We start from the raw sequence: 20,656 nt of genomic DNA on the forward strand, positions 1-20,656 counted from the left end.
AAGGTGGTTAAATAAGACCTCTACGGAGGAATATATAGTGTATAGTATATATATATATACAGGATCTTCTCAAAAAATTAGCATATTGTGATAAAGTTCATTATTTTTTGTAATGTACTGATAAACAGTAGACTTTCATATATTTTAGATTCAAATACACACAACTGAAGTAGTTCAAGCCTTTTATTGTTTTAATATTGATGATTTTGGCATACAGCTCATGAAAACCCAAAATTCCTATCTCAAAAAATTAGCATATTTCATCCGACCAATAAAAGAAAAGTGTTTTTCAAACAAAAAAAGTCAACCTTCAAATAATTATGTTCAGTTATGCACTCAATACTTGGTCAGGAATCCTTTTGCAGAAATGGCTGCTTCAATGCGGCATGGCATGGAGGCAATCAGCCTGTGGCACTGCTCAGGTGTTATGGAGGCCCAGGATGCTTCGATAGCGGCCTTAAAGAGAATCTGTACTCTAATATTCTTACAATAAAAAGCATACCATTCTATTCATTATTTTCTCCTGTGCCCCTCTGTGCTGTTTCTGCCACTCTCTGCTGCAATCCTGGCTTGTAATTAACAGTTTTAGGCAGTGTTTACAAACAAACTAACCAGCTTCTAATAGGCTCAGCTAAGCATAGTGTGTGAGTCATTCACAGTGTGCAGGGGGCCTGCAGAGGGTGTGTATCGCTTCTACCAATCACAAGCAGCCCTGCACATTCCACACAATCAATCCTTAGCCCGACAAACAGGACAGAGGAAAGATACAATGATTTATTACAGAGACAGTGCAGTTAGGAAAGACTGCAGTAAGCCAGAGCAGATTAGAACAGGCATAGGAACTTATAGGATAGAAGAACTAAGGCTGAAAAATTTGTTACAGAGTCTCTTTAAGCTCATCCAGAGTGTTGGGTCTTGCGTCTCTTAACTTTCTCTTCACAATATCCCACAGATTCTCTATGGGGTTCAGGTCAGGAGAGTTGGCAGGCCAATTGAGCACAGTAATACCATGGTCAGTAAACCATTTACCAGTGGTTTTTGCAATGTGAGCAGGTGCCAGGTCGTGCTGAAAAATGAAATCTTCATCTCCATAAAGTTTTTCAGCAGATGGAAGAATGAAGTGCTCCAAAATCTCCTGATAGCTAGCTGCATTGACCCTGCCCTTGATAAAACACAGTGGACCAACACCAGCAGCTGACATGGCACCCCAGACCATCACTGACTGTGGGTACTTGACACTGGACTTCAGGCATTTTGGCATTTCCCTCTCCCCAGTCTTTCTCCAGACTCTGGCACCTTGATTTCCCAATGACATGTAAAAGTTGCTTTCATCCGAAAAAAAGTACTTTGGACCACTGAGCAACAGTCCAGTGCTGCTTCTCTGTAGCCCAGTTCAGGCACTTCTGCCGCTGTTTCTGGTTCAAAAGTGGGTTCATGCTTCCATCTGCTGAAAAGCTTTATGGAGATGAAGATTTCATTTTTCGGGCACGACCTGGCACCTGCTCACAGTGCCAAAACCACTGGTAAATGGTTTACTGACCATGGTATTACTGTGCTCAATTGGCCTGCCAACTCTCCTGACCTGAACCCCATAGAGAATCTGTGGGATATTGTGAAGAGAAAGTTGAGAGAAGCAAGACCCAACACTCTGGATGAGCTTAAGGCCACTATCGAAGCATCCTGGGCCTCCATAACACCTGAGCAGTGCCACAGGCTGTTTGCCTCCATGCCAAGCCGCATTGAAGCAGTCATTTCTGCAAAAGGATTCCCGACCAAGTATTGAGTGCATAACTGAACATAATTATTTGAAGGTTGCCTTTTTTTTGTTTTAAAAACACTTTTCTTTTATTGGTCGGATGGAATATGCTAATTTTTTGAGATAGGAATTTTGGGTTTTCATGAGCAGTATGCCAAAATTGTAAATATTAAAACAATAAAAGGCTTGCACTACTTCAGTTGTGTGTATTTGAATCTAAAATATATGAAAGCCTAATGTTTATCAGTACATTACAGAAAATAATGAACTTTATCACAATATGCTAATTTTTTGAGAAGATCCTGTATATATATATATATTAAAAAGACCAAAAAAGGGAAAATCTAAACCTGTGTTAAAAGGGACCCTAAGCAGCTTCGGCGGAACTAGTCGGACGGGCACAGGAGCGCCCATGCAGCTGTCCCCAGGCCTTTCTACCGTTTCATTTAGGTGAGCCTTGCTTACTATCTCCTGCTCTCTGCTCCTACGCTCACTCATCATTCACCTTGCTTAAACTTATACCTTTATGGCCATGTTTGCTTGACTTTTAGCACAGGTTAAATTCGCCACTGGCGCCCTGTGCTCTTCAAAGATGAAAGCAGGTTCACACTGAGCACGTGACAGACGTGAAAGTCTGGAGACGACATGGAGAACGTTCTGCGGCCTGCAACATCCACCAGCATGACAGGCTTGGCAGTGGGTCAATAATGTGGTGGCGTGCCAATTCTTTGGGGGGCTGCACAGCCCTCCATGTGCTGGCCAGAGGTATCCTGACTGCTATTAGATACTGAGATGAGATCCTCAGACCCCTTGTGAGACCATATGCTGGTGTGGTAGGCCATGAGTTCCTCCTAATGGAAGAAATTGCTAGACCTCAAGTGGCTGTAATGTGTCAGCAGTTCCTGCAAGACGAAGGCATTGATGCTATAGACTGGCCCACCTGTTCAACAGACCTGAATCCAATTGAGCACATCTGGGACATCATGTCTTACTCCATCCACCAATGCCAAATAGAACCACAGACTGTCCAGCAGTTGGTGGAAGCTTTAAACCAGGTCTTGGAGATGATCCCTCATGAGATCATCTACCACCTCATCAGGAGCATGTCCAGGCATTGTAGAGAGGTCATACAGGCATTTGGAGGCCATACACAGTACTAAGCCTCATTTTGTCTTGTTAAGGACATCACATCAAAGTTGGATCAGCCTGTAGTGTTTTTTTCACTTTAATTTTGAGTGTGACTCAAAATCCAGACCTCCATGGGTAGATAAATTTGATTTCCATTGATAATTGTTGTGTGATTCTGTTGTCAGCACATTCAACTATGTAAAGAAGAAATATTTAATAAGAATATTTCATTCATTTATTCTTGGCTCTCATATTCTTGTATTTTTTGAGCAGTGTAGACTTGAATCAGTAGGTCCTCTCGAACCGGAAGCCTGAATGGCTCTTCTACTGACATGATTCTGGGTTCAGTAAAATCTCAAATGCCAAATCTATCAGAACTCTGGATCACGTGACCCCCCCCCCCCCCCCCATATTGTCTGAGAAAACAATAACTTCTGAGAAATCATATCTTCGAAGCTCATCAAGGCCTTCTTTACCGCCAATAATTCTCTGAAATGTTTGCTATTTGCTTTGCCTATCGACCTTGTGCCTGAGACTGTGCATCAAGGGTGTTTCTAGCCTTTTTGTTACTCCAGGCAAGAAGTCCTGTGTGTGTGTGTTTTATGCTAACCACCAACAAATCTTGCCAAAAAGCTAGATGGCCATAAGTGTGGGCCCAAAGTCGTTGCTTACCTAGGGCACCATTTCACTTTAATCCATCTCTGGACACACAGGGGGACTAAAGGTGGCACAGGGGACTAAAGGTGGCACAAAGACAGAAGGAGGCACAGTGGGACAGAGGGACACACGGCGGGCAGGGGTGACACAGAAGGTACAAACAACCGTGGGGGCATGGCTTAGTTTGAGGGCATGGCTTAGTTCAGGTGGTGGGGCTTAATCAGGGCATGGCACCCCCAGGACCAATGGCACTCCAGACAGTGGCCCTTTAATGCCTTACCCTAAAAAACACCACTGCTGTGCACAGTGAGCACCCCAGCGGCAAGCACTGGCATCAGTCATTAACCTGACTGGATCGTTTTCTCCTCTTGAAATAATCTTAAAACTCTCACCAGTCTAAGGAATTTTTCACTTCCTTGCCAATCAATATCTTGAGGTCCAGTGAATCGGGGGACCTGTCCCAACTCCTTAGATTGTGTAACTGTAGGACCCTAAAATGAAACTGTGCCTACTCCAAGCTAAAGTCATTAATCCTAATACTGACATTAGTTTCCTTACTGAAAGCTTGTCCAACCCCTGCACATGCTTTTCATTGACTGTTGTCATATCCCCAAAAATTATCCAGATATGGAATCATGTTTATATTTTGCAAATGTAGGCATGCCACCATCTCTGCCTCTATCGTCGTGATAATCTTCGGAGTGGAATTAGGTCAAACAGAGGTGCCCTGAACTGGTAGTGTGCAACTGAGCTTCTCTTCCAAATGGCAAATCTTAACCTTCTTAGCAGTAATCCAGAGTCAGGCTCGGGATGGAAAGCCGCAGAACAGGGTGGTAATCCCGTGCCGGAGTGAGTTTCATGCAGGAGCTGCTGCAGACCTCTCTGAGGTATATTTTTCTTCTTGTTTTTAGGGTCTAAAAGCTTGTGAAAACCAGGATTAGTTCCTGGTAATTTTATTTTTGATAACCCTCCAGGACAGTAACATTGAGATAGGGCTCTGCCCCCCGGAACAGGAAACACCTGCGTGAGCTCTCTAATAATTTGTTTCCCAGGTATCCGTATCTCAATTGTAATCAATGACCTGAACCTTGTATATAGTATGCCTTACTTTTATCTTCACCCACATCAAAATACATGATGCTTACAGGTGGGAACTAAGACTGTCCTGGAGGGTTATCAAAAATAGAATTACCAGGAACCAATTCTGTTTTTTTCGTCTAACCCTCCAGGACAGTGACATTGAGATGATAAAGTATCACTCACCTTAGGGAGGGACCACAGCTTGCAGGACCTTTCTTCCAAAGGACTTTTGCTCCTGCTGACATCAAATCCAACCGATAATGTTTTATGAACGTGTTCATGTTCTTCCAGGTTGCAGCTTTACAGATGTCTGATGCTGATGTCCCAGCCCTATAGGCCCAGGTTGTTGCCATGGATCTAGTAGAATGTGCTGTAATATCTTTTGGTGACTGTAGACCCTTCTTTTTATAAGCTTCTGCAATACATGGTTTCAACCATCTTGCTATTGAGGATTTTGGCATCTTTTCTCCTACTCTACTTCCTGAGAAGTTGATAAAAATACCTGTAGACTTCCTGAGCTTCTTCACCCTTTCAAGGTAAGTCAAAAGACATCTCCTTACGTCTAACGTCTGCCACTTCTTTTCCTTCAAATTAATGGCATTTTTACATAAAGAAGGCAATACAATTTCTTGACTTCTATTGGTAATTGATGATACTTTCGGTAGAAATTCCTCTACCGTCCTTAGTACCAACCTATCAAAAACCGAACAAAAACGTTCCTCAGAACTGAGTGCCTCAAGCTCTCCAATTCTTCTTGCCGAGGTTATGGCAACTGAAAATATCGTCTTCATTGTTAAATATCTTAAAGAAATTTCTTTCAAAGGTTCAAACGGCTCTTACATCAGAGCGTTAAGAACTAAGGATAGATCCCATTTTGGATGGAATTTAATAATTGGTTTCGATCTTTCTACTGACTTGAAAAATCTTCTAATCAACAGGTCCGTTGCTAGTCTCTTATCAAGAAATACTGACAATGCTGCCACTTGTACTTTTATCGTGGTCAGTGCCATTCCTCTAGCTAACCCATCCTGCAAGAATTCAAGGATAGTAGATATATTATTTTGTTTATAACGTGTTTTTTCTTTCCAAGATAGAAACGTTTTCCAGTATTTAGCATAAATAGATCTTGTTACTTTTTTCCTGCTGTTTAGAATTGTTTTAATAACTCGATTGGAATGGCCCCTAGCATTTAGAACATCCCCTCAGATACCACGCTTTGAGATGTAAATTTGGTATCTACATCCACTTGTGTTTCTCTTGTTCATTTTGTACAAGTGACCATGGTTTCCATTTTAACATGGACAGAAGTAGTGGGTTCCTCGTTCTTTTTGACCAATTTGGTGCTACCAGTATAAGAGACATTTTTGAGGACTTTAGCTTTTGGAGTACTAGAGGAATTACTGACATCGGAGGAAAGGCATAGGCCTGTTTGAATGTCCAGTTCTGGGCTAAGACATCTATCCCGTATGCCCCCCTTGGGTCTAAAGAGAAGAACTTTGCACATTGACTGTTCTCTAGGTTGGCGAACAGATCGATCTCCGGATCTCCCCATTCTTTTGCTATTGTACGGAACAGTCTTGGATTTAGCATCAACTCTGAGTTGGACATCCTTTGTCTGCTCAATAAGTCCACCATTTTGTTTAAAGTTCCTTTTAGGTGGACTGCTGATATTGATAACAGATTATTTTCTGACCAGTCCAGAATCTTTAATGAAAGTTCCAATAACTTCTTGTCCCCCCTTGCCTGTTTATGTAGGCGACTACTGTCACATTGTCGGATCTGAACATGGTGACCTAGAAGACTTTCTGCTGCCTTAGTCAATGCCATATCTACTGCTTTTAGTTCTCTGTAATTGGATGACTCCTGAGTTGTCTGGACTGACCAACTCCCCTGAAAGCACAGACCTTCCAGATGAGCGCCCCAACCTGTTAGACTTGTCTGTTGTAACTATCTTTGAGATTGGAAGTCTCCACAACCTTCCTACTTGCAAGTTTCTTTGCTCTTTCCACCAGGATAGCGACTCTTACTCTGGAATGAATAGTACAGTCTCTAGCGAATTCTGACTTTTGTCTCAGTTTGTTAGTAACCAATTCTGGAGCGATGTTACATGAGCCATTGCCCAGAATACTGTAGGCGCTGTTGAAGTTAACAGGTCTAGCACACATTAATTGACGCATGGCTATTGTCTCTGATTCCTGGAAGTTGCTTATGGTGGAAAGAATCTTTTCGATTTTCTTGTCTGGCAGAAACAATCTCTGACAGGGAGAATCTATAATGAACCCCAGAAACTGTATGGTCTGGGTAGGGTTTAGGTTGGATTTCTGGTAGTTTATCAACCAACCTGCATTTTGTAATTGTTCTATTACTCTGTTTTTGTCTCTTTCCAATAGTACTGCATTGTCTGCTATTACTAGCAGATCATCCAGATATGGGATAATACTAATCCCTTCTCGATGTAAACTGCCTACTAACTCTGCCATCACCTTAGTGAATATCCTTGCGGCTGATGATATCCCGAATGGGAGACAGGAGAACTGATAGTGCCTGGTTCCATGCTCTTCTTGAATGCTGAACCTCAAGTACTTTTGTGATCTCTCTCTTATGGGCACCTGCCAGTAGGCGTCTGTTAAGTCTATGTTGATCATAAACACATCCAGACTCAGTAGATTTCTCATTGAGAATACAGTCTCCATTTTGAACTTCTCGTAGCAAATGAAAGGGTTTAGCGGTTTTAAATTCAGAAACATCCTGAATTTGGCAGTTGTTTTTTTTATCAGAAAGATCCTGGCATACAACCCCTGCCTTATCTCCTGTGGAGGAACTTCTTTTATGACATCTCTGTCTAGCATGTCCTGCAATAAATCTTGTAAAGCAATGTTTCTCTCTCTTTCTTTTGGCATCAGAGTCTTTACATATCTTAAAGGAGGATTCTGAGCAAACAAGATCTTGTAACCATCTTTGATTAGTTCCAGAATGAAATGATTCTTTGTCATAAGTTGCCACTCTGGAACAAATCGAGATAGTCTGCCTCCCACATTTAGTTTGGCGTCATTGCTTACTCTGGGAATCTGTTGACTTTGGCAACTGATTCCATTTAGTGTTGTCTCTATCAACAGACCAGGGCTTCCTTTTTTGGATATTTCTATCCCTATTCTGCTGGGTTCTGAGCTGACAGCACCGACTCAGAATCTGATTGCCTTCATGTTCATAAATTGCCCTTAGCCATTCTGGTTTATATACCGCTGAGAATAGATATATGTATGTAGGATTCTTTAAGGATATTCCTCACGGGTCTGGTAAGGGATGCGTCACTCTGTGTAAGACATGTACTGTTTACCAGTGTATATTAACAAAATATGAGCATCTCATGTTATGCTGCGCATATATCAACAGTCAACATCAGATAACAAGAAACAAAACAAAAAAAGAGAAATAATTGTAAGAACTTCTAGGTTCACAAGGTCTGCAGACAGGTCGCCCAGCAATAATCCATGAGTGAAATAAATCATGCCAGGCATCAATGCCAGGGTAACCTTTCACATTCTTTGCCTAGCCCGGGGATAGTCTAGTTTTAAATTCCTCAGATTCCCTGTACATAATCCAGAGTATTCAAATTTTTGAGAATTGTTCAGATTTTTATAGCATGGAGAGCCTAATTTTCCATTTCCTGCACTGTATCTAGTTCTTAGATCAATTATTTTACGCTAGGGGTTCTGGGTGTGCCACAGAGTCTCGCCACTCTCACTTTAGCTGCATTAAGGATATGCTTTACCGCTGAGCCTTTGTATGATTTCATGCATCCAAGGCTGGTTCTAGACTTTTTGTTGCAAAAGGCAAACTTGTGAGGATGCAGCGCCTGGATACTTGCTATACTTACACAACATATGCATTGCACTGTCCATGTTTTGCTTTGCAGTGAATTATATATATTAAATAAAGAGATTTATATTCCTGAGAGGATCCATTTTAGGATGACTGTGTATGAAGCCAATTGTGATGTAATTTCCTCCCTTACCGTTTGCTCTTCTCCTTTTGATTTAATATGCATTAGAACTCCCTCTTCCCAGCCCTCAGACACTCCTACCTGCTGCTCAGTAGTTGAGCAAAGTAGCCAGTCTGTCTGCATGAAGTGCTAAACCACACTTGCTCACAGTCACCCATTATTAGTGCTGCACTACCAATCCTAGTAGTTATCGTAGTAAGCTAAGCTAATATACTGTATGTTCTGCTGCCAGCCAACCTTCAGTAAGGAAACTTTAGCAGCAGATAAAGAAGGCTGATGCAACTGGTATTCCTCCCCCTCCTTCTACTTAAAGCAGAGTTTCCCTTTGCTATCCGTGAGTAATGCGAGCCCAGAGTCCTCCCGCTCATCACCTCTGCTCCTGGAACTGTCAGAGCCTCTGCCCAGTGACAGATCCTCCCGGACAGAACGCAGAGGAGGTGGACACGGTCTGCCACCTTAGGAGGAGAAGGAGAGGAGAGCGCTGATGGTTTCTGGCCGCCCTGTGTTTTTCTTTTTTCCTTAAATACAGAGCAGTGCGGATTAATCTGCAGTGACTCCCTTTCCAGCATAGTGTATGACTTATATGTCAAGAGGTAGCGCTCACGGTGTATGATGAAGATGGATATCGTTTTGACACATATGCAAGACCGTAATTTCCAGAGTAATGTCATAGGCATAGTAAAGCCATAGGGATAGTGTATGTGAGGCTGCTGTCATCAGCAATCCAGGAACCAAGTAGTTGCTGGCAGCTGCAGCTTCACAGACACATACACAATGCTGGAGGAGGGAGCCGCTGCAGATGAGCCACACTGCCGCTATATGAAGTCCACCTCTCCGTGCACTTACACACTACCTAGATACCCAGCCTTGCCACCAGCAGCAGGGGTCTCTGGAGTGTGCCGCTTGCCATCTTTACCCCACTCTGCAGAGCCCCTTACGCAGGCAGGCAGGTCTGTATTGCCGATCAGAGAGGAACAGAGGCATGGGTATGGAAAACTTGAGGGCCAGAGGAAGCAGCCAATTAGGCTGCACTACTGCATAAGGGGAGGAATATTAAATGAAGGGGAGGAACAGGGAGTAGCAGAGAAAAAAAAAAAAAAGCCGCCCAGCATACACTGCTACTTCTCTTTTGCGGCTCTGCTTACGAGTTAGGAGCTGGAAGCAAGATTATTTATAAATCATATTAGTTTAAAAGTGAGAATGATTTTTCACTCTGCCAATGCCTTTTTAGCATCCTTTTAGGCTTTATTAAAGAGGGATATCCAGAACTATTTGTTAAATTCATGCATAACAGTTACTCTTTAAATTGAACAGATATTTAAAAAAATTGTATGGTGTGTGGCAACCTTTAGATTGACAACAATTTGGATCTTTGTCTGGAAATATCTGGTTTAATCCTTGGGGTGTATAATACCAAGAGTTTAGAATTTTGTAGTTAATTTCTTGGATACGAACAACAATGGTTATGGATTTGTGGGCAAAGATGCACATTTTAGTCTTATAATATGAAAGAACAAAAAGGTCCCCCTCATAAATCATAAATGTTATAAAAAAATAGCCATGAGCAAATATATATATATATATATATATATATATATATATATATATATATATATATATGAAATGGGCCTGAGACAATAAGATCAAATGAAAGAATCTTTATTCATAGCCAGCTCAATGATTAAAAACAATTAAAAACAAGCAGCCAGCCAGGGTCACAGGCCCCTAAATAACAATTATAAACAGTCACATGTCAAAGTATTAAATAAATTAATTGTTTGCCTGGGGAATCATGTGGTAAAGTGCATAGCGGTGACTCAAAAGCAATTAAAAATAATTATAATTATCTAGAGACAGAGCCAGAACAGTTCGCCAACGGTCAGTTCCCGGAGGACATCACAGCTTGCTTTAATGCAAACGTTTTTGTCTCAAAAATTTGCGTTCGCATTTAACATTAGTCAATGGCTGCCAACTTTAGCTGTTAATAGTAGTAAAGCCTCCGTACGTGCTAGAAACACCACATTTGCAGGGTATGTTAACCACCCTGGCGTTCTATTAAGATCGCCAGGGTGGCTGCGGGAGGGTTTTTTTTAAATAAAGAAAAAAAACTATTTCATGCAGCCAACTGAAAGTTGGCTGCATGAAAGCCCACTAGAGGGCGCTCCGGAGGCGTTCTTCTGATCGCCTCCGGCGGCCAAAAGTAACACGGAAGGCCGCAATGAGCGGCCTTCCGTGTTTTGCTTACTTCGTCGCCATGGCGACGAGCGAAGTGACGTCATGGACGTCAGCCGACGTCCTTACGTCAGCCGCCTCCGATCCAGCCCTTAGCGCTGGCCGGAACTATTTGTTCCGGCTGCGCAGGGCTCAGGCGGCTGGGGGGACCCTCTTTCGCCGCTGCTCGCGGCGGCGATCAGGCAGCACACGCGGCTGGCAAAGTGCCGGCTGCGTGTGCTGCACTTTATTTCATTAAAATCGGCCCAGCAGGGCCTGAGCGGCACCCTCTGGCGGTAATGGACGAGCTGAGCTCGTCCATACCGCTAAGGTGGTTAAAGGGGAACTGAAGTAAGAGGTATACAGAGGCTGCCATATTTATTTCCTTTTAATCAATACCAGTTGCATGGCAGCCCTGCTGGTCTATTTATCTGCAGTAGTATCTAAATAACAACAGAAACAAGCATGCAGCTAGTCTTGTCAGATCTGACTTTAAAGTCTGAAACACCTGATCTGCTGCATGCTTGTTCAGGGACTATGGCTAATAGTATTAGAGGCAGAGGATCAGCAGGGCTGCCATGCAACTGGTACTGCTTAAAAGGAAATAAACATGGCAGCCTCCATATACCTCTCTCTTCAGTTCCCCTTTAAGGAGGACAGTGGGTACAAGAGCAAAAAAGACCTTGTAGTTTTGGAGAAAATCAATGTTAATGTAAAAAGAAAAAAAGTCTATAATAAAATGTGGTAAAATGACAGCTAATGTATTAACATGTATATAAATGTGCTTTTTTAATATGCTATATATACTATTTAATATAGTGTGGGAAAAAAAATTTTGGGGGTCCCCCCCTCCCGAACGTCTTTAACCCTTTGTCCCCCATGCAGGCTGGGATAACCAGAATGCAGAACCCCGGGCCAATTGGGGCTTTGCACCCTGAGCTAAACCAGCCCACATGGTCCACGGTATGGAGGGGTTCTGGAGGGCAGCCGAGCTCCCCCCTCTTCTCCAGAGCCCTTGCCCAATCCGTGGACAAGGGACTCTTCCCCATCTCTGGTGCCCCAGGAGGAGGTGGGGGCCTACGATGCCCTGTTGGGGGGGGGGTTCATGGTGGCATCTGGGAGTCCCCTTTAAGAAGGCGACCCCAGATGCCAGCCCCATCCCCAGGATAAATGAGTATAGGAGTACAGAGTATCCCTTACCCATTTCCACAAAGAGTTAAAAAAAAAATAAGAAAACAACAACAATATCAGGAGGTTCCCCATTGGGCTGTGAAGGAATCAATGGGGAGCCCTGGAGGGAAATTCAAAGATGCTTTTGCTCTCAGCTATATCAGTATAGCCGAGATCTCTGTCCCATGCAGATGCTTCACTGCTAGCTCCCGCTGTCCTCCCCACCTGCCCACACCTATCACACCCACCCATGGTGGCATCTAGTGCATGGCATAGGTGGGAGTGATAGGTGTGGAAGGCGGTGAGAACAGCGGGAGCCTGCGGTGCAGCGTCAGGAGGGACAGGATTCTCAGCTAAAAACAAGGAACACCAAGAGCCCCAATAGTGTAATATGTACTGGTAAATGGTTACTAGATAGAGTAAATATTAATACTCACAAACCAGGGTTACCATTAGGCAACCACTGTAAAGGCAGGTGGGGAGATTTTCCTGACCCCACTCAGGAACAAGAAGTCACTCTCTGTAGATGAGAAAAAGGGGGTTCAACCCTCCACCCAGGGTGGACTCAATATTAAGCAGGAGAACAGAGGCGCCAAAAGGATAAAAGGAAGCTAAATGAGCTTAAAAACCAAATGCTTGGTAAATAGAGGAGGTAGTGGTGGACTTACCTCCTCCAAGTAGACACACAACGACTGTAGTAAACACAGTCAATATATTTTATTTATGAACTCCAAATATGCAACGCGTTTCGCAGGTTTGATCCCGCTTCATCAGGCAATAAAAAAGGAGCAATAGCATATGTGGTCGGTAGAAGAGCCAGAGGTGTCTGGCTCTTCTACTGTCCACATATGCTATTGCTCCGTTGTTATTGCCTGATGAAGCGGGATCAAACCTGCAAAACGCGTTGCATATTTGGAGTTCATAAATAAATTATATTGACTGTGTTTACTACAGTCGTTGTGTGTCTACTTTGAGGAGGTAAGTCCACCACTACCTCCTCCATTTACCAAGAATTTGGTTTTTAAGCTCATTTAGCTTCCTTTTATCCTTTTGGAGCCTCTGTTCTCCTGCATAGGATTCTCAGCTATACTTAGTACCGCTATACTCATTTCTCCTGGGGAGGAGTCTGGCATCTGGGGATCTCCCCTTCTTAAAGGGAACTCCAGGATGCCACCATAAAGCCTTTTCCAGGGCGCCGTAAGCCCCCACCTCTCCTGGGAGACCGAAGGTGAGAAAGAGCCCCTCGTGCATGGATTGGACAAGGGCTCTGGGGAAGAGGGGGAGGCTTGACCATCCCTCTCCTCCAGAGCCCCCCCCCCCATACTATAGACCATGCTGGCTGGTATAGCTCGGGGTGTGAAGCCCCATGCTGCCAGGGCTCCACATTCTGGCTATCCAAACCTGCATCGGGACAAGGGATTAAAGAGGCTCAGGAGGGGGGACTCACGTCATTTGTTTTTGTTTTTTTATTTACCACACTGTGAACATGTAAAAAAAAAAAAATACATTTACATACATGTTGATGCATTATCTGTCATTTTTCCACATTTAAATATAGACTTTTTTCCTCTAACTTTGACAATTTTCTCAAAAAGTACGTCTTTTTGAAAAATGTTTTTTTCTCTTGTTCCCACTGTCCTTCTTAAAGTAAACCAGAGCTGTGAAAAAAAGATGATTTGATACTCACCCGCTGCTTCCTTTCGCATCAAAACACGTGCGAGTCCCACGCCGTCCTCCCGCGGTTTGCCATTCAGCTGCAATCAGCCCCGGTAACTTTTTCAGTCGCATCAGTCTGGGTCTACTGCGCATGCGCAGGAGGTCCACACATGCACAGAAGACCCAAACTGGACCTGACTGAGCCTGTTACCGGGGCTTATCGCGGCTGAAGGGCAGACCACGGGAGGACGGCGTGGGACTCAGATGTATTTATGCAGCAGGAGGAAGCCGCAGGTGAGTATCAAATCTTTTTTCCACCGCTCTGGTGCACTTTAACTTATCCTGAAAATTAGTTTTTTATAGCATGTATGGTGCTTTGCTATTAACCGCTAAAGTCGCCGGTTATTAAACTTTAAAAATAACCATTTAAAAAGTGTTTGCGCAAAATACATATTTTTTGGGCGACTATTTCGCAGTTGATCCTCCTCTGTTACGCCACTGTCTGGGTTTTGGTACACTATTTATACTTTTTTTTTTTTTAAGTAATTGTGTCTGCAGAGATGCCCTGAAAGTTTTGAAGTTCATCTGCCTATTAAAGTCTATGGAGCTCGCCGCGAACTCTCAAAGTAAAATTGCGAACGCAAAAATTTGATGTTTGTGCACCATCATTACCAGTTGTGCTGCTTAGATCATCAAATTCAGCCAAGGATGTTCTACTTGCTGTTGTCGCACTTAATCTACATATCAGATGTCTGATCTGTGATTGGCCCCGCCAATCTAATCTTTGGTTTATAAATGTATTCCTCAGCTCTGTAAGTGACAGCCATCTGTTATGGTCTCCATTCTCTTAAGCAGCCAGTTACGCACCCTTGTGGTAACTCTGGATTATTGTAGACAGAGAGGAGAAGAATGGGCCAAGGTAAAAAATTTTCGGAGGAGCGTGTTTTGTTAAAGACGTGGGTAGGTGGGGTGGTAAGCACCATGAAAAAGTTTGATGATGGGTGTGGGTTTTGTGGTGCCCAAGGAACGTTATCACAGGATATGGGAAGAGGGTCTGTCCAACTCCTACCCATTGCTTAGTTTGAGAGTGTCTGTGCCAGTCTAGTATTCTCGCAAGCACTGCGGCATAGGAATCTTGGACATCGGGGATGGCTAATTCCCCAGACTGCTTGGGTTACATAGAATTTGTTAATTCTCAGGGGTTTGCCTTTCTATATATATCTATTGAAAATCATCTGTGCCTGTTTTAGGAAAGAAGTTTAGATGAAGATGGTAAGGCAAGTTTTGGAAGGTACAGTAAGCGGGGCATCCGATTAATTTTAATCACATAGATCTGGCAAATCCATAAGAAATATGGATAGTCCCATTTTTTTTTGAGGTCTGAAGCCGAGGTATCTAGAATAGGGGGGGGGGGGGGGGGGGGGCTTGTTACTAATAATGTCCTAAATACCTGGGGTTAATTTAGTTTCCAAGTAGGTTATGTGTTTCGGGTTCCATTTAAAGGGGATTGTGCCACAATCTGTTTCTGCATTTTCATTTGTAGACTAACATTAAGGGTCTCACACTTGTCATAATTTTAATGAGCGAGAGAGAGAGAGAGACAAGTCTACTGAATGCTTCAATCAGATTTAGGACTGCTATCCCTGGATTAGTAATAAAGAACAGATTATCTGCCTACACAGACACTTTTTACATGTTGTCTCCGATTGCCAATCCAGTGATGTTCACATTGCTCCTAACGTGACACAGGAAGTGCTCCAGGGCTAAGGTAAATATGAGGGGAGAAAAAGGACACCCCTGAGAGATTTGTAGAGCCTCAGGAGAGGACTCTATTGACCCTTACCATAAATATAGTATTTATTCTGGCACCTGTGCACCTCACCTTGACAAAGTATTTTTCCTCTTCCCTTGCCTCTGCTAGCTTATCTAAAGCCTCATACACATGCTCAACAGAAGTCTTTTAAATGCACAAATATCAAACAACTTTTGTTGTTGAAACAACCAAAAAAAGTTGTTTGCTATTGTTCAAACAACTGATAAGATGCAGCTGAAGTCAATCCAATTACTCATGCAAATTACTCATGCATTGTAATTGAAACCTTTTAGGACTGCCTAATGCCAATTGCCGTCAAGTCCTGGGGCGGGGATTTGCAGGAGATCGCATTGCGTGCATCTCCGCTTGAATGACGCAGCTCCGTCATCAGTCTCCCAGCGACAACCTCCGCTAGGAGACTGTTAGATGGCGAAAATGCCATCTATTTACAGTGTACACCGCTGTGATCTACGGCAGCGCTGTACTGGGGACAGCCGTGTGACCCCCTAGCAGGCTCAGGAGTGATCGGCTGTCATAGGCTGCTGCCTATGACAGCCGATCATGGTGATTGGCTTGCGGGGGGAAGGGCTGGCCACACTATTAAAAAAAAAAATAGCCGATTTTATTTAAATAAATAAATATCTATATCTATCTATCTATCTTTATTTACACAAAAAAAATAAACATTCTGGGACTTGTGTGCTGAGTTGTAAGGCCCTGCAGCGAGCCCTTAAAGCTGCAGTGGCCTATTTAGTAAAAAACAGCCTGGTCACTAGGGGGGTGTAAGCCCAGGGTCCTCATGTAGTTAAAACAGCAGTGTACCTAAGGTAACTTTGATTTATTTTTTTTTACACTGTCACTTTTCAAAAAAAAAAAACATTCCCCCTCCTATCTACAGTTTATAGATGGTGGGAAATGAGGGGTTAAAACTGGGGGATTTTTTTTTTTTTTAATAGATGTATTTTTTATTTTTGCCCACTAGATTTCCCCATACTATTCTGTGTATAGACAGTAGTGAAATAGTGGAAAAGCTGTAAATGACGCTCGGCATCTCATTGATGCTAGATCATCATTCACTACTGGCACTTTGATCGGTAATGGAAGGAGTAACAAGCCCCTTCTCTCACTCAAACTGATTTCAGGCACGAATATGGTGATGGCCTTTCTTATTATTGTGATAATATTGTGTTTTACCTGAAGGAAAGGCACTATTCCATCTCTTGCAATGGCTTGTAGGAGACGAGGTGCTCCTGTCAAACTCTGGAGTCCGGCACCACAAGTAGAGAAAAAAGAACCGATAACAATTACCCAAGGAGATGGCCAAGCCAAAGTACCTATCACAAGTTGGCCACTAACGGATTCACCAAATCTGTACAAAAAAAATGTATGTGAAAATTAGAGCCATTTGTTTATTTTTATTTCTTCATTCTGGAGCTAAATACATAAATAAAAAAAGTCAATAAAAGCATATAAGTGTGTTACAAAATCTCTTAACTCTACATAAAACCATTATTGTTCTAATTCCATCTTAAGCTGGCCACTAACGGTCCAATTTATAGCGAAAAATCGTTCAATCAGAAATTCTGATCGGACGAAAAATCGTTCACTACACCATCAACTAACCAATCATTGCTTCCTATCTATCACGACCACCAAGAAAATCCAAATTTTCGTTCGACGAACATTCATTTGGGCGACATTTTTTTCACTTGTTCATAATCTATTGTGTCCACCAATGGAGATTATTTACAATCAATCCGATCAGAATTTCTGATCGCTCAAACGATTTTTCACTAGAAATTGGACCGTTAGTGGCAGCTTTACTCCACCTGTCTGACCAGTCTACTTAGTAATCTTGTTGTTTAACTGATGTTATAGTGTATGTGTTACATACCCGCTTCTCTGCAGAAAAGCTCAGGGTCCATAACAGGTAATCAATTACTTTTAAAGCTCTGTGTTTTCGGTGTCTAACAGCAGCTGAGCTAAGCACAAGCACATCCACCATTGCTTGCTCTAAGAACTGGCAATGACTGTACTAAGTGAAGTCTAAATGAACTTTCGCACACTCATGCAAATCCTCATGCGAATCCATTCACAAAAATCATGCAGCAATCAATGCTGTCCCTACAGCGAAGTTAAAAGCTGGGATCTTGGTTACAAGAATAAAGTCTCTTGCGTAGTCACATACACTGCGTAGAGGTAGCCCAGTGTTGTATGTGTCCCAACTCTGGCCCTGTAACATGCATAGCACAAACATGCATGCATTCAGCGCATCAAAACCTCCTTCAGGTGAGGAGCCTGGGTTTTGTGTTTTTTTTTAATTGTACTGCATTTGATCCTTGTGGCTAGGATTATCTAGTGCTCTCCCACTTCCCCTATTATTTTAAACACACACAGCTCATTGGTGTGTTTGCATGATACATATGTAGGTATTAGCAGCCTCCTTGCAGGATTAGTCAGATGCACTATCTGTCCCAGGGAGGACGGTAAGGATATGTGCTCCTATTCCCTAGATATGGTTTGATGCGCTGAATGCGTGCAGGTTTGTGCTATGCATGTTACAAGGCCAGAGTTAGGACACATACTACACCTATGCGGTGTATGTGACTACGCAAGAGACTATTCTTGTAATGAAGATCCCAGCTTTTAACTTAGCTGTAGGGACAGCATTGATTGCTGCATGATTTTTGTCAACTGATTCGCATGAGGATTTGCATGAGTGTGCGGAAATTCATTTTGACTTTGCTGTTTTATTTGCCACGCCCCTTCCAACACCTTCCTATTACATCTGCAAGTGTTTAAATGTCCTAGCTCAAGAGGAGGAGCCTGGATTTTGTGTGTTTTTTTTATTGTAGTAAGCCTAGTTCACATAATAAATCGCCAGCGCAATTGCAAGTGCTGAGCGCTTTTGTGGCTGCTTTTTAAAATCACTTTTCCCTGCGCTTTCAGAGCGATTTGTGTTTTGTTAAGCGCTTTTCTAAGTGCTTTTGTTAGGCGATTAGAGATTTTCTTCCTGTATACAATCAGGAAATGAACGCTTTGACCTGGAACTAAATGTTACTAATGCAACATTAATGTGAGCAAAAGCACTCAACAAATCGATTTTCATAGCGCTTTGCGATTTCCCCATACCTTGCATTGCAGCTCAAACACTCAGGAAATGGTGCAGGACCCATGTTTGCGATCGGAAAGAAAGCTCACATAGCGCAACATTGCATAAGCGCTTTTAAATCGATTTTTAAAATCGCCAGCACTTACAAAGCCCCCGAAATCGCTCATAGTGTAAACAAGCCCTAAGTGCGCACTGGTAGAGTAATTTCCCGCCGTTTATGTAAACGTCACATTTAAATCCCCATTTTTTCTGTTGTTTGAAGTGACCCTGAAAGCAAGAGGTTGCTTCCGGGGTCGTTTACCGCCATGCCTCTGTGCCCCCCCCCCCCAAAGCTGTGAACTGGTTTCCTGCAGGGCTGCAGGACATCCGGCAAGTGTCCTAGTGAACCACCTGTCAAGTGTCCATGTTTTTTTTAACTGCCCGGCAAGTGTCCATGTTTTTTTTAACCAACCGAAAAATATCCATGTTTTTTTTTAACCAACCGACAAATATCCATGTTTTTTTTTAACACTATTTTGTAAACAAGTATAAGAGGCCAGATGATGATAAAACAGCAAAAAAACAGGTAAAATAGTAGGGGTGAGGTGGCTTACCTCAAAGTCAGATAATGATAAATAACTTTAATATGCACTAACGCATTGCCAAATGCATATTAAAGTGCTTTGTCATTATCTGACTTTGTAGTCATTGAGGTAAGCCACTTCACTCCTATTTTAACTGTTTTTACCATGATCCAGGTGCCTCTCATCCCCCTTTGTCTTACACACCCTCCTTCGAGAGTGGTAGTCTTTTTGGTTAGGGCTTTCTACCCCCATAACCATCTAAACCTATTTTGTAACTAGAGAGCGACCACGTCCAGTTCGACTGGACACCCCAGTGGAGTCGGGGTTGTCCATCTCCGCCCGCCTACAGTGGTTGGTTGCCCGCTTGCAACCAACCTCCCTTTGTTAGTACCCGTTCTTCTCCACCATTTGCTTCAGTTGTTTGACATACTACACTATTGGGGCTCCCGGGGTCTCTGTTTTTTTTTTTCACTCCAGGGTGCTCTCAGATCGCCCTACCTACCAGTTGTAAATAAGGATGCTCCAAACTTTCTAGATTCCTGTTTGGTTATGCTGCCTCCACATTTTCATCAATATCTATACCTTTTCTAAACACTTTAGGATGCATCTGTTCCCAGCCTCAAATCTCTCCAATTGTCCTAAATATGTGCACAGTATAAATCTAAGGAAGTGTTCAGGTAGACGCCAAAGTTTTTTAGGTTTCTAAAACGTGTTTTTTTTTCCCCGTTTTTTCTTACTTGTCACGCAGAAGTGCTCCTTCAATGCAGGCACCAAATAATACAACACAAGACAGATCTTTTATATGCAATCAAGGAAAAAAAATATATTTAAAAATGTGGAATATTTTTCTTTGTTCATTCAAGGGTTGGGGAGGCTTGTTTTGCATTCGGTGTTGGTCTTTAATGAAAGAAAAAAAAAATTGTATTTTTAATGTTAAAAGTCCTGCAGGATGGTTTACGGATTTATCATTTCACATACTTCATATCCTGTATAGACTGTTTAACAACACTCAAAACAGTAATGATTGTAATACATAACCAGGAAGGTTCTTAACTGAATGTGGCGCGGGGGAGGGGGGGGGGAAGAGGTTCATTACTTAGTACCTACATGGTGCTTCTCTTTTGGTCGACCCTTCCATTTGGGATTCAGGATCTTGTCTTCAGACTTGACACAGCGACCACAGTTTGTGTGTTCCCGGTAGTTTTGTAAGGGCGCGTGTGCCGCAATGCATGTCGGGAGATGTAATCCATGACTGAGTACAAAACTGTACTCGCAGTCATGGACTACATCTCCTGGCATACAGAGCGGTGCGTGAACATACAACTGATCGCTGCGACAAGTCTGAGGAGAAGAAGGCATGCGGACCAGAGAAGCAGCACCCCGTAGGTAAGTAATGATGCTGCTCCCAACCCCTGTCCCACCCCTGCACAAAGTTAAGAACTTCAAATTGAATTCAGGCTACTGGTTATTGGAATTGCGAGCATGACTATAGGAGGGGTACTTTAGG

At 42.8% G+C, this 20,656-nt stretch overlaps 1 protein-coding gene across 5 annotated transcripts in view; it reads right to left on the reverse strand.

Annotated features, from left to right (window-relative positions):
• Positions 1–20,656, reverse strand: part of SLC12A7 (solute carrier family 12 member 7) — a 715,067-nt gene that overhangs the window by 281,710 nt on the left and 412,701 nt on the right. For all 5 annotated transcript variants that reach the window (XM_068236473.1, XM_068236472.1, XM_068236469.1 and 2 more), the window contains 2 exons: positions 19,887–19,944; positions 16,669–16,843 (listed from right to left, as the gene is read on the reverse strand). In XM_068236473.1, coding sequence (XP_068092574.1) covers positions 16,669–16,843; positions 19,887–19,944 — 233 coding nt within the window. The remainder of the gene's footprint in view (positions 1–16,668; positions 16,844–19,886; positions 19,945–20,656) is intronic.

The sequence above is a fragment of the Hyperolius riggenbachi genome, chromosome 5 (genome assembly GCF_040937935.1).
Source record: "Hyperolius riggenbachi isolate aHypRig1 chromosome 5, aHypRig1.pri, whole genome shotgun sequence".
Classification (NCBI taxonomy): Eukaryota; Metazoa; Chordata; class Amphibia; order Anura; family Hyperoliidae; genus Hyperolius; species Hyperolius riggenbachi.